General features: G+C 42.6%; 1 protein-coding gene across 1 annotated transcript in view; it reads right to left on the minus strand.

Annotated features, from left to right (window-relative positions):
• FBXW8 (F-box and WD repeat domain containing 8) overlaps nt 1-5,597 on the minus strand; it is a 104,837-nt gene extending 99,240 nt beyond the window's left edge. The window contains exons 1-2 of the mRNA XM_036276245.1: nt 5,470-5,597; nt 3,531-3,635 (exon numbers count right to left, since the gene is read on the minus strand). Of these exons, the coding sequence (XP_036132138.1) occupies nt 3,531-3,629 (99 nt within the window). The 5' untranslated portion in view covers nt 3,630-3,635; nt 5,470-5,597. The remainder of the gene's footprint in view (nt 1-3,530; nt 3,636-5,469) is intronic.
• Nucleotides 5,598-14,583: the final 8,986 nt, after the last annotated feature.

Raw genomic sequence — 14,583 nt, forward strand, 5'->3', positions numbered from 1 at the left:
GTCACACGAACCCACACCTGTGATAAAACTGCACAAAACTAAATGCACACACATGTAATTGAATGGAAAACTGGTGAAACGTGAATAAGCTCCATAGATTGCACCAATGCCAACTTCCTGGTTTTGATACTGTTCCTCCAACAGAAGAAACTGGGGAAAGGGTACACAGGACCTCTCTGCTATTTTTTGCAACTTCCTGCAAATTTATAATTAAGTTTTTAAAAATGAATGTTGGTAAATACCTAAAAACCTTTACTTTTCATAATCATTCATGTAGTAAATAACAGTGCACTTTCCCTTCTCATAAAAACCAAACAATTTCATAGTTTTGAAATTGACAATTTTGTAATTGTTATTCATTTAAAAATATTATCCTTCAAAGTGCCAGGCATCCTGTGTGTACACACAATAAAACGAACATAAAATTATAAATAGTAAGACAATAAAGCTGTTCAATGAATTACCCATTGCATAACTGCTTACTAAAAGACACTCCGAGATATTTTAGCACAATGCACTCCCACAGAGACATTAGGTCCCTCGAGGGACATCTATGGACAGCATGGAGCTAGAGAGGTCAGCACACACAGGAACCACCAGCGTGGCCGGGCTTTAGATTTGAAAGCAGAAAGCCTCACAAAGTAGAAAAGGAGAGTAGATGCAGAGAGGAGACACAGTCAGAGCAAAATCAGTTTTCCAGCATAGTCTGTGGCATAATTAAATCTCAAAAGTCCTCCCCAATCAGGGCTCCTTACTGTGAGTGAGTTACCAATTTGGCATAAAGATCTAAGCAAACAGGTTTTCTCCAAGGGCACACATACAGTTTATGGTGCCAATTCCACGTAACTGGCCCAGTCTCACTGAAATCCCAAGGTGGCTGCATGAGAAGAGAAGGAAAGAGATGGAGCGGGCAGAGAGAGAGCCCCCTAAACCAGCCATAAAGCAGCAGGGTGGTCTATTCAGCAGAAGGACTTCTTCCCTGGTTCAAAAATAAAAACACCACGAGAAACAAATGAAAATGCTACTTATTTTTATTACTTTGTGGTTTGATTTTAATGCTTAAAAAAACAAAGCCAACTCTACACATTACTGGCCATCCATGGTCATCTTCATGCACCAGCTGTATGAAAAATATTCTGGCTTCACAAATCAGAGCCACCTTAGGGGTTCTGTTTAAAATAGTTTCTATTTTTATACATGTGCTCTAAAAATGAGGTTTAAGAAAACAATAACACAAATCCAACTGGCCAAAGAGGAAAGAATTCTGGTGGACAATTGGACTACTGTGTTGCAAATTAAACTGTTCACACCTGCAGAATAATCTCACCAGCATAACCAATCTACCCTGAAATGCAGCCCCATTGTACTAAAAGGGGGATCTCTTCTTCCACTAACTAGATCCTATCTTTCACTGATAAACTCTTTGGATGAGAAAACCAGCAGCAGATGTGAAAGCCACATGGCCCTCTACAAAGCAGGAGAGCAAAAAGCAATGTTAAAGAAAAGATTCCTTAAACAGCAGCTCCCTGTCAAGAATGAAGATTTTATCATCGAATGCTGACTTTGTGGAAAGCAGCTAGCTATTAGACCCTATTCCAAGACTCCGGCTCACAGTATCAGGCTGACATCCAGGAGTTGGACTCTCTCAGCTACACCCTTGTTTTCAACTCTTGGGAACAAGGCCAATGTGTAAAGTTAGAATATAACAAATACAGTTTGCAAGGGGAAAGAAGACAATGTAGGTACTCTTACTTAATGTAATCGATAGGCTCTGAGCAAGGTTTACACTTCAGTACATTTTTATTTAGTGAATTTTAGCTTTTGAATAATTTCTTCCATAATTTCCCGAAGATTTCTACACTCTGCATCAAAAAGACTTGTCAATAATAATACTGTGGCAATCAAGAATACTGAAGACTTTTTCAAATTCCTATTTAAGTAGAAAAATTCAGGGTGGGGCAAAAGTATGTTTACAGTTGTGAGTATGTGAAACACAGAGTTTATTCCTATATTATTATTTATTAATTTTTGTATTATTTTCCATATGAACGACTGTACACCTACTTTTGCCCGGCCCTGTAATTTTGATTTTAAAAAATGCTTCATAAAGAAATAGTATAAAAGCAGATACTCTCTAACTTCTCCTGTTTTATGTGTGATTTTACTGAACTGCCATAGAAATAGAAGCTCTATGCCCTGGCCGGTTTGGCTCAGCAGTTAGAGCGTCCGCCTGCGGTCCGGAGAGACCTGGGTTCAGTTCCCGCTAAGGGCATGTACCTCGGTTGCAGTTTGTCCCCGGCCCTGGTCGGTTGTGCGGGTGGCAGCCACTCGATGTGTCCCTTTCACATCGATGTTTCCCTCTCTCTCTCCCTCCCACTCTGTCTGTACAAAAAATGGAAAAATGTCCTCGAATGAGGATAAAAAAAAAAAAAGAAATAGAACCTCTAAGTCTAAATTTGGCTAGTTTTCGCCACTCTCAAACCACCTTAATATTTTAACTTCACGTTCTTGATGGGGCTTTGGATTTTAGTGTATGGTTCTCCCACCACTCAATTTTACTGAAACCTTTCCCACAGACACTTGTGTAAAATACATTCTAGAATCCATGGGTGGGAAATGGTAACCACTAAGCAAATTAATTCTTTGGCAGTTATGGACAATGGATATTCCTGTGTCTTCTGGGGAACACAGCTGTCCATGAAAAGCCAATGGTCAGCAATTACATACATATTTAACTTGTGAGAAATTGTACACTCTTCACCAAAAAGAAGAGAACGAGACTAATTTTAATGGCCTAAACCCTTGCCTTTCAAAGCATGCCAAAGCCACAGTGGCATCCCCCCGGTTAGAAATACAGACAATCGGGCCCCACCCTGGACCTCCTGAACCTGAATTTGCATTTTATCAAGATCCCCTGTGATTTATGCGCACAATAGAGTTCGGCCCAGACGCTATCTCCCACCATTCCACTGCATGGACGCATGCCCCAGAGTAAGCATGAGATGGGGGATAGCGACCTGCAATTCCCTCAGTGGGTCTCAGGTCTCATGTGCCTCGCACCTCACCAAGTGGGATTCTGGTGTTTAAAGAGTAATTTGGACTATACGCCTAAAACTATGACTTCACTGTTTTGTCCCCAGGTTGACCCTCTGCTCCCAACCTGATGACTGGCTTGATTAAACCAAGGGCTCGCATCTTTGCATTAAAACGGCAAGGACATTAATAGCTGGGGCTAGCTCAGTAAGGCAGAGCTGTCAGCCTTGAGCTCACAGGCACAGGTCAGCCATCACTCAGACTGCAGGGAGGACAGAGCTCTTGAGCACATGGTCACAAAAAGATAAACACCAAGTGACCATGTGGAACACAATTCTTTAAGTTCAAGGTTGCTTTGCTTCAAGTAAAGTTGCTACCCAATTCATTAATTCTTTAAAGTTGGTCATTCTGTTAAGTAAAATTCTATTACGGAGGAGCCTCCTATACTTTAATTATATCTGTAGGTAAATCTTGAACATTAGTTAATGACAGCTTACCTGAGCACACCTTCCCAGGTCTTTCCTGTCCAGATACTGAAATATATTGATTGCTAATTCGTAAGGCAGTTGGATATCAAAGAAGGGCACATCATCCATTTCATTCTGAGAAGAAAAAGAGAAAAGAAATAAGCTTATAATTCTGAGCTTTGAAAATGTTCTTATTTACAGGCCCTTGAAATTACCAGAGATATTCACAGGTGGCAATGAGCGGTGATGGTGTTTCCCAAGAGGAGCAAAGCATTCTCACTATTCAGGAAAGCACAGTCCTAGAACTAATTCAGAACTTAACAACCATTCTCAATTCTCTGACTCCCGCAAGTCTACCCTCACAGTCACGTATGAAATCCACAACACCATTTCTCATTATGCTTCAAAAGGGAGAAACAGGTGCCATCTTACAGCCTGGTAGATCCCTCAGGTGTCTGCAGAGGTTTGTAGAAAGCCTCTTAGCCTCTAAGGAAAGGTGAGCAGCAGGCAGCCAAGAGAGTGAGCCATGAAACCAGGTCAACCATTGGTCCGTCCTCTTAGGACAACTGCTACCACCCCCCAACTTGGACGGGAGTGAGCACCCCACAGCTGCAGGAGAAATGCTGACCTAGGTCACTCGAGTGTTTCCATCAGGAAAAGGGGAATAGGGCTGTGAACATGAGCGAAAAGTAAACAAATGAAATGCTGCTCTTGAGTGAGGTGAACACCAGCCCGCCTTGGTCGTGGGAGCAGCACGAGGTTTCCTAATGCACTCGGGGGCTCGCACTGGTTAACCTGCATGAGCCAGTGCAAACAAAGCAGTTCTTCTTCGGTGTCATTTATTAATGCGGAGAAATTAGAGCTCGCCTGCCTTTGGATAAGCAATTAGGGATGAGGTAACAGCCTTTATTTGAGAGATAAGGCTGTCATGACGATCCCGGTAGCACAAAGAAATATGAGTGTGAAACAGAAAAGAAAACCAAGTGTGCATATGTACCCTTCTGCCTGTTCCCAAATCTACCTGCCAAAGCTCGCTTTGGAGTTTGCTTCTGCAAAGCTAGGCAAAGCAGCGCTCTCTGTCCCAACAGAACTTGCTTAATAAAATTCATCTTTAATAGCTTTGGCTGACATCAGTGACTTACTGGTTGCAAACAAATTAATTCATCATTCAAATACAACAGTCATTAATTGCAAGGCTGACGACTCAAAACTGAAAATAGTCTCAGCATTTTTAAGGCGGTGTGAGCACCAATTTAAACCCTACCAAGATTCAAGGTAAAGAGTTTTCTGGAATCATGTTTTGCATTCATCTAGGAGTCTCAGGGCTAAAAGATAATCCAGGGCATAAAAAGGAAATGTATTCAACTACAAAAACAGTACAAGGCTAAGTGTGAGGCCAAAAATGATCTCTAGAGGAAAAAAGAGTAAGAGTTGACAGTTCTCTGTGGGGAAAGAAGGAACAGAATGTTAAATCAAGAGAGAAATGTTGGCTATACAGGGGGAAAAAAACAACAGGAAAAAATCTGCAAGTGTAATTGCAAGACAAAGGGGTTCTTGCCTAAAAAAATAATGAAAAGCCATCGGTCTAATGTCAGCCTAGGTCCTCTCCTACAACTAACTGGCTACACTCATCAAGAAAAAGAGGCGTCACTTTCTCTAGTCCAGATGTGACTGAGACTCCTCAACGAGACTATCATGTGCAACCTTGGCCTTCTTTCTGCTTTCTCTTCTGGATTATTTGACTATGGTGAGGTGAAGAAGTCTGCCTCACTAACTCATAAAAGAAACAAGAGAAAATGTTCTTTATCCTCATACAAGCAGAATGATGGCGAGGAAAAGCCTGCGCTCATGAGCTCAGCTTTTCATGGTTAAGAGACGTGCCAAGCATTGTTTTCAATCAGTCCCTTCGGGACACACTATAAACTGGTGTCTGGGCTTGACACTACTGTGAAGAAGCATGAGAAATCACCTCTGGTTGTAGTTGTTCTGGTGCAGAAATGTCACACTTCTGGTGGCAGGAGCCTTCCCTCTTGTGCCTCTTCAGTTGGGCAGTTCTCTATTCTCGTCCTGGAAAAGAGTGTCTCTACCTTAGCATTCCCAACCCTGCCACTATCCTCCTTGATCACAACCACCGAGATCGCTGGGATGCAGCACAGCACAGAAATTTAGAGCAAAGATTCAAACTGATCATCCTGGCTCTACCATCTGACTAGTCATGAGACCAGGATAAATGCATCTGAGTCTGTTTCCTCACCTGCAAAACAGATATAGCTACCCTGAGAACAGGTATGTTATTAAGAATGAAATGAAATGAAATGTTACAGGGAAAGGGCTTGGCACAAGTACCAGGGCTAAGCCTACAATAACGAATTGTTAATATTGCCATTTTCTTTCCTTGAGTGACACTTCAACTCCCTTTTCCTTCAACCAACAATTGTGGGGTATTTTTTGTTTTGAATTTTTTGAATGTGTCTTTACTGATTTTGAGAGAAAGAGGATGGGAGAGGGAGAGAAAGATAGAAACATCAGCCACCTCCTGCACGCCCCCTACAGGGGATCAAGCCTGCAACCCGGGCATGTGCCTTGACTGGGAATCGAACTGGCAACCTCTTTGTGCATGGGCCGACACTCAACCACTGAGCCACACCAGCTGGGCATCAAATAATTGTTAATTATAGGTCCACAACCCATGCTCGCCCATACCACCTTGTTGTTCACACAGAAAGTTGTCTCCCCTTGTTGTATTATAAACAGCTAATAGTTGGTGACAAAGGAAAGGAAATGGTATAACAGAGACTAAATCATCCAGGAGTCTGAACACTGACTATATCCATATAACAGGTCTTGTCCAAGAGGACTTGTTAAAAAGAATAATCAACTTTAAACAGTTATACCACAGTGAATGAAAAGGGTACAGCCAGCAGGGTGCAATAACCAGTTGGGGTATTGCAGCTCCCATACCAACACATGAACCCTGCTGGTCTCACCAGTTGTGATAGTTCTTGGTCATTTACAAGTTCTGAAGGATGACAACTGTTTCAAAGCATTGATTAAAATTATGTCAACACCAATATTACAAAATCAAACATTTTTTAAAATCACTGGGCTCTTAGAATTACATCTAAACTCCAAAATGATGATCCATCCCAAACAGATCAAGGCCCAAACTTTTATGTAAACAACCTTCCCTGTTGCTACCACCAGTTGGGGAATGGCAGGAAAAAAGGGGAAACCAATATACTAAAGGAAGGTCTATATCTTAATAAATATGTAGAGCCACAAGGTCAAGAAACCAAATGCTGAAGTTTCATGGTGCACCACTTGGAATCTTTTTGGCAAGACAGTCTACCAAGGGCTCTTGGAGTGAATGCTGCGGTGGGTCACTCTATGGCCCCTCTGGGTCCACGACACTCATCTCGGCAGATGCCCAGAATGCTGCCTGCTGCTGGCTCACAGCTGAGTCCCTTCTTAGGCACTGCCCTTAGCCAAACAAGCTGCTTTGTCCAAGGTTACATCCCCTCCTGGAGGGTAGTCTACATCCAATGACTCATCAATACCTAGAACACAGAGGCCTGGCCCCCTACCCTCTACTTGGACCTCTCAGAAAGGCCAACCCATTAAACCACCTGCATGCGAATCTCAATTTCAGGGCCTGATTCATGAAAAACTCCAACCTTTTTTTCCAAAGCTATAGACATGATCCATGATAGTCCTGTGTTCAACACATTCCCAAGTGTTCTTATGCACAACTCTGGGAACATCAGGTACCCTACTTTCCTCCCCTCTACTGGAGGAGACATAATAGAATACAGGTAAATCACAGTGGCATTATTATACCAAAAAACAAAACAAAACAACTAAAGTAGCTTCAAGGTGAAGTCAATCATTCACAAACTTGACGGTGTTACTATTAGTAAGGCATCACTTGGGAAACGCCTTACTAAAGATTGAGAGTTATGAGCATGTTTGACCTCGAGGTTGAAAATGCAACTTGTTTACAGGGACGGTGATTTGATAAGAAGACTGAGCCACACCCTGCCCTAACAGCAGCAGTCTAATGTCTTAGGCACGGGCTTTGGTGCTTCCCACAGTTTGTAGTATTAGTAAAAAATGTTACTTGTTACTAATGTGCACAGAAATACCTTGTCATCTAAAAGGTACTGTCAGACTTCCACTTAAGCTATTTTGAAGTACATCCAAAAAGTTATAGGGCACATCAACCAAGTCTGTATCTATACTGACTTTAAAACATGGAAACAGTAAAGCTGATATTTCAGGAAAAAAGATATTCCAGGAAGAAAGAGATTAAAGACACTGGAAATATTAATATAGGAAAACTTGGCCCCACTATAAAAATGTCAGTATGACTAAAATTTTTAGAAAGAATAATTTCACATTAATAGCCAAGCAATGTAAGAATGGCCAAATTCATTATACAGGAGAGCAATACATTCAAAATATTAACATTCCTTCAAATTTAAGAAAAACATCTTTTTGGTAACAAACAACCTGGCTTTTAATTATTTAATGGCTCAGATATTGATTCTCTACCTCTACTGATAACTCCTGTCCTGTATTACACATCAAAATTATCTGCGGCATTAAAAAAAAAAACAAAAAAACAAGGGTCTCCCAGACCTAATGCCCCAAATTTCCAAGCATCTCTTTCTCAGGGATCCTAAAAGTTGAGAACCACAACCCTAAATATAGACAGATATAAAAATCAATACTTTCTCAATCAAGCCCCCTCCTCCCCAAAAAATACACAAAAAACCACAAAGGAGTCAAGTTACTTTGTTAATTCAAAGTCAGTGAATACTAGATTTTCCCAAAGTCTACTGGACTTACTCCAAAAATGCTAAGAGAAATTGCAAATGGATCCATCCCCTGGGAGGCTGATTTGTACTCCTATGTGCTAATGTAAGACTAATTCTGTAAATGGATTGGTTTTGTGCCTTACTGTTAGAAATTTAATCTGTCTTCTCTTGTTTAGTAGAAGAAGGGATAATTACTAAGAGCCAAATCAGTAAAAAGTGAAGGAACTGACTTCAGTTTTGTTCCCAATGTATATCTCCAGGGCAAACAGAACACTACAGCTCTCTCTAGGTGGTGTTTTAAGAAACTGAGAAAAGCACTTTGAATTCAAACAATAGATATGTAATAACATTTCTGCTAAATCTGCGACTAAAAGGAGACTGTTTTCTAAAGGAATTTATCTCCACTTTCCACGTCCTGCAAAAGCTGAGTGGAGAAGACCCACATGATCTCAATCAGGAGTGAATGAGTTCCAGTTTCCCCTGTGTCTTCTCTAAAGAAAAAAATTGGGGGCAGGGGCTGAAACACTGTGACGTTAAATAAGCGTTCATTTATTTACAATCCCAAATTTGTCTCAAAAGTCACGTTTTCTTATACAAAATAGGTGCTTCTGAACAATGACATTACAAGAGACTTTTTTTCTATACTTCTGAAATTGTTACTGTTGTTAACTAGCTAGTTATTAATATTAATAATAGGAAGAGAAGCCAGACATCATAAGCATGGTCATCTGGGTAACTTCGCCAGGAAGCTGCAGCTTCGTACCCCACAAGGAATCATCAGTCCATTTCCTGAAAATCACTGGGGAAAGGGGTCAAACAAAGGGGAAGATGGGTGCATGGGTAGTTGAAGTTGGGGTGATGTAGAAAAGGTACCTGCTGGGCAGTCTAACCTGAGGAAAAGATAACTGGCTAGAGGGGCAGAGCTACTGCAAGTCTGTGAAATCCTGAAGGATCAACTGGTTAACCTCCTCGCTATAACCCCAAGACAAAGAGTTCTCCGTTCTCGCCCCCTTGCCCGTCTGCTCTTGCACTCCTGTTCTCACTGCTCCGTGGCCCACACTCACCCGTGCCCTGGCCCGTGAGGCCTTAAGCAGCTGCTGTTACTCACAACACTTCAAGAGCTCCACTTCCACCAGTAACATGTGGGGACACAGAAAGCACCCCACTGATAACAAATGCTTCTAAATATTTTTACAACGAGCCCTGGCCAGTTTGGCTCAGCGGTTAGAGTGTTGGCCTGCGGTCCAGAGAGACCCAGGTTCAGTTCCCGCTAAGGGCACGCACCTCGGTTGTAGTTTGTCCCTGGTCCCGGTTGGGGTTGTGCGGGAGGCAGCCACTCGATGTGTCCCTTTCAAGATCGATGTTTCTCTCTCTCTCTTTTCCTCTCTCTCCCTCCCACTCTATCTGAACAAAAATGGAAAAATGTCCTCAGGTGAGGAATGAATGAATGAATGAATAAATAAATATATAAATTTACAATTAGCATGTGTGATTGTTTCACTGACAAAGAAAAGCAATATTTTCTTTCTTTTTTTCTTTTTTTGAGAGCGAGAGGAAGGGAGAGAGAGATAGAAACATCATTGTGAGAGAGAAACATCGACTGGCTGCCTCCTGCATGCCCCCAATTGGGGATAGAGCCTGCAACCCAGGCATGCGCCTGACTGTGAACTGAACTGGGACCTCTCAGTCCATGGGATGACACTCAACCACTGAGCCACACCAGCTGGGCCATTTTTAAAAATAGCGTGCTTTATGTTCAAAATTCTATCTGAGCCCTGGCCAGTTTGGCTCAGCGGTTAGAGCGTCAGCCTGCGAACCAGAGAGACCTGGGTTCGGTTTCCGCTAAGGGCATGTACCTCGGTTGCAGTTTGTCCCCAGCCCCGGTTGGCTGTGTGGGTGGCATCCAGTTGATGTGTCTCTCTCACATTGATGTTTCTCTCTCTCTCTTCCTCTCTCTCACCCTCCCACTCTATCTGAAGATAAATGCAAAAATGTCCTTGGGTGAGGCTTAAAAAAAAAAACTCTATCTGAATTCAGGACCATGCCACTGCTGGGGGAGGGGAAGTACCGTTAACAGATGTGTGAGATATGAGGTCCAGCGTCCCTTCAGGAGTTTGAACGCTGTTGCAGAAGAGACAACAGTAGCCCAGCACAGTGGGGTGAGAGTCACCAAGCTCCTGGGCAGCATTTTGAAGTGGAACATCTCAAGAGCTGCTACAGACTAGGGAGCTGCTGCCTGGCCAAGAGAGAAGTGCACTCTGGAGATGAGGAGGAGGAAATTTTACTTAAAGAGAGAGCCAAACTCTATAGATGGGATCGGGATGTCAGTGAGTGGAAGGAGCGTGGTGCCGAAGATACTAAGACTGCTAACTTATTAGTTGCTCTGGCTCTAGTGATGATACTGAAGACTCAGAGTGAAAGAAACTGCACCAAAACCACAATGGAATGCACCAGTATAACAGAGGACAACAAAAGTTGGGGGAAAGGAGGGAGGAATGCTAGGAGATGCTGAGATTTTTATTTCCCTTTCATGTCAACTGGATTGGCCTTTGGAGTTTCTGAGGAGTCCCAAATAAAAATAAATCTTCCTTGTCCTGACCGGTGTGTCTCAGTAGTTATAGTTCAACTCCCAGTAAGTGCGTATAACTGGATTGCAGGTTTGATCCTGGCCCTGGTTGGGGCTTGTGCAGGAGGCAACCAACTGATATCTCTCTCTCACATCAATGTTTTAGTTTCTCCCCCCCCCCTCCCGCCACCTCCGTCCCTCCCTTCCACTCTCTCTAAAATTCAATGGAAAAAATATCCTTGAGTGAGGATTAACATAAATAAAATAAATAAATATATCTTCCTTTTTAGAAGTTACCCATTGATCAAGCAAAGATCCTTGGGAAGACACAAGGCAAAGACCACAGACTCATAACCTGAGGCAGATTCAGCCCACACACAACATTTTGTTTAACCTGCAGTGTTAGTACTTAAGCTGTTCTTTTTAAATTGGTTATCAGCAATTAAAAATGGGAAGAGTTTGAGGTAGATGGATGTATTAAAGGCCCCTACTCTGTTCATAACTCCCTATATCCAGGCATTTGCCTAACTCCACACTGACTCTGGGCATGGCCACATGGCTTGCTCTGGCCAATGTGACAATAACAAATGTGACCCTAGGCGGAGACTTCAAAAGCATTGCAGCTTGCCCTCCTCCTATGAGAAGGCCCACCCTGGGCTAACCTGCTGAGTGATGAGACGTCCCCCAAACACAAACACACACACAGAGCCAACAACTAGCAAACTGACCAGCAGCTAACCTCAGACCTATGAGCAAGCCCATCCATGCCCATCCTAAACGGACACTCTGCAACATGGTGTACTAAATAGTGTTGTTTAAGCCAAGGTTTTGGGTGTTTTTATGCAGCAAAAACAGAGTCCACATTAAAATACATACTCCCCCTCCCCTGATCAAAATCTCAAGGTTCTGCACCACTGGGTCCACATTCCTGCACAGCAACAACCCGTTGCCATGGGCAGTGGCTGCACCTTTGGCCCAGCCGAAGCATGAATTTCTGTTTGTCATGTCTAGCCCAGTAGAAGCATGAACTTCGCCGTTTGTCACTATCATCTTACCCATGTTGGGGTCAAGTTCAGTTGCCATGTGTAGTCTCAGTGAGGTGTTGTTATATTTATGGCAAAGAATAATATAAAATATTATATTCCACATACTCGAGTTACTATCACAAGTGAGAAAACCAGTACAATCACTTTGGAAAACTGTTGGTCAATATCTACTAATGCTGAACATAAGCATACTTCATGACCCAGGAATTCCATAAGGTGTAAACCCAAGAAAAATGAGTATGTATAGAAAATGTTCACAGCAGCACTGTTCCTGAGAGTCTCAAAGTGGTTATTAATAAACTAGTTATCAACAATGTCCATCAACAGTAGAATAAAATGTGGCGTATTCATAGAGATAAAGCTCAGACACCATGCTGTGCACAAGAACCCAGATACAAGAGTGCTGCATGATTCTACTTATATAGTTCAAAACAGAAGAATGTGTTAGGAGTCAGGTGAAGGGTCACCCTTGGGTATATGCCTCCTTGTGAAAGAGCACACGTGGGGATTCCAACAAGCTGGCAACACTGTTCTGTCATCTGAGTGCCGTTTACATGAATATGTACTCTTGGAAATTGACCAAGCTGTACATTTATGATTCATACACTTCAATACAGAGTTTGATTTTTTTTAAAAAAACTTTTAAAAGTGGAAAAACATGCCCTGGCCGGTTTGGCTCAGCGGTTAGAGCGACAGCCTGCAGTCCAGAGAGACCCAGGTTCAGTTCCCGCTAAGGGCATGTACCTCGGTTGCAGTTTGTCCCTGGCCCTGGTTGGTCATGCGGGTGGCAGCCACTCGATGTGTCCCTCTCACGTCGGTGTTTCTCTCTCTCTCTTCCTCCCACTCTATCTGAACAATAAATGGAAAAACATCCTCGGGTGAGGATAAACAAAAAAAATAAAAATAACAGTGGAAAAACAAGACCAAGAGGATGATCATGTTTCAAGAAAAATGGCTAAGTACCTTCCTTTAGGGATATCAGAAAGATAAATTCTACACTACAATATTTAATGTGATAAAAAGAACAATAGCCATTATGCAACAAATCATTATAGAAATATGGCCAGAATCTGGGAAAGATGCGTGACAAAACACCTGATGAATTAAGAATAAAGGGTCGAATGAGCAACACCTAGCCTACTTGACTCATCTGCATTCCCAGCCTGACCTCTGTGGGCTTTGAGGCTTACGACTGATGAATTACGAATCCAAGCCTTTTCTTTGAAGGTTACCATCACTTCTCAGACTAAACATATTGGGTTTACTGCTCCTTAAAAAAGAAATCAATTACCTTCCTAATGCTCATCTGCCAAATGGGGCTAATAATGGCCACTGGAGAGGGTTGTTGGGAGAACTGAAGAAGATAATGATGTCTCTAAACCTTTGAGACAGTACCAAGGAGACAGCGTGTAAGCACACACAATAAATGATTACTTTATTTATAGCAGTGTTACTGATGATTGCAAAGTACTAAAAATAAAATTAGAGGTGCCCCAAAGGTTGGCTGCTGCTCACAGCAGTGTAGAACCTCTGACGAGGGTAGAGATCACAGGCACACCTTCCAGGGCAGGCTTTCACTAGCTACCTATAAAACTTAGATTCTGGTGCGCCCGGTGCATCCTCCAATAGGCAGGCCCCTCCCATTTTCAGACTACTACATTTGGGACTCCGCTATTTTTGGTATCAATGCCTATCCCTCACTAATGTTAGGGCTGGAACGCCTTGAGAATCAGGACCTCAAACCAAAGGAAGTTGTACGGCAAAGAATATCTCAAACTTGCCCAATCATCCCAACCCCCAGATTTCTGGGCCCCTCCTTTGGAGACTGAGGCAGCAGGTCTGGGGAGAGCCAGAACCTAGATTTCAATGAAGCCTAAAGTGATTCTTATGCCAAGTCAAGTTTGGGAAACTCCTACTTGGTGAAATGTAGAGCCCAACAGACGTGGATCCAAATTCAATCCCTAGAATGTATCAGCTGGGTATGCCTGGGCCAATGACAGAAACCCTCTTTTTCTGTCTCCCAGGATTGTTGTGAAGCCTGAAGACACTGTCATATTCAGCTGGGAGTATTTCAGCCACGAGGCCCCAAATTTGCCTGTGTCCTAATAATCCTACTTCCATGGGAATAACTTCTGCATATATCTGGACTGACCTGAGCACTTTATCAGGGGCTAAGCCACTTTCCCAAGGCACTGGCTTTATTTTTACATCTGTCAGACTTCTTCAGTGATGACCCACTTTCTACAGAAGTAGGTGTGATGCCAGCATACGTTTTCATACATATGAGAATTGTCACAGTAAATGAGGTTAATAACATACACACACACACACACACACACACACACACACACCAACAACAACAAAGATTACCTCTAGCCTTAGAGATAAAGCAGAGTACAGGACCTGACACTTGGTGAAAACTCATAGCTATTAATATTAGTACGTAATATGTTCAATGTTAAGCCATCATTCATCGAAACAACCTGCCAATAACAGAACTTCTGCCTATCGGGAAGCCGTAGAAGCCTTAGTTAAAACGAACTATTAAAACCTGTTGTCTTGTTCTCCTAACCATGGATATGTTTCAGGTGATCTTGACTGTCACAACTCTGTGACAGGGGCTTTGGGGGACAGGGGGTGTGAGGATCCCCATC

Source organism: Molossus molossus, unplaced genomic scaffold (assembly GCF_014108415.1).
Source record: "Molossus molossus isolate mMolMol1 unplaced genomic scaffold, mMolMol1.p scaffold_m16_p_22, whole genome shotgun sequence".
In the NCBI taxonomy this organism is placed as follows: domain Eukaryota; kingdom Metazoa; phylum Chordata; class Mammalia; order Chiroptera; family Molossidae; genus Molossus; species Molossus molossus.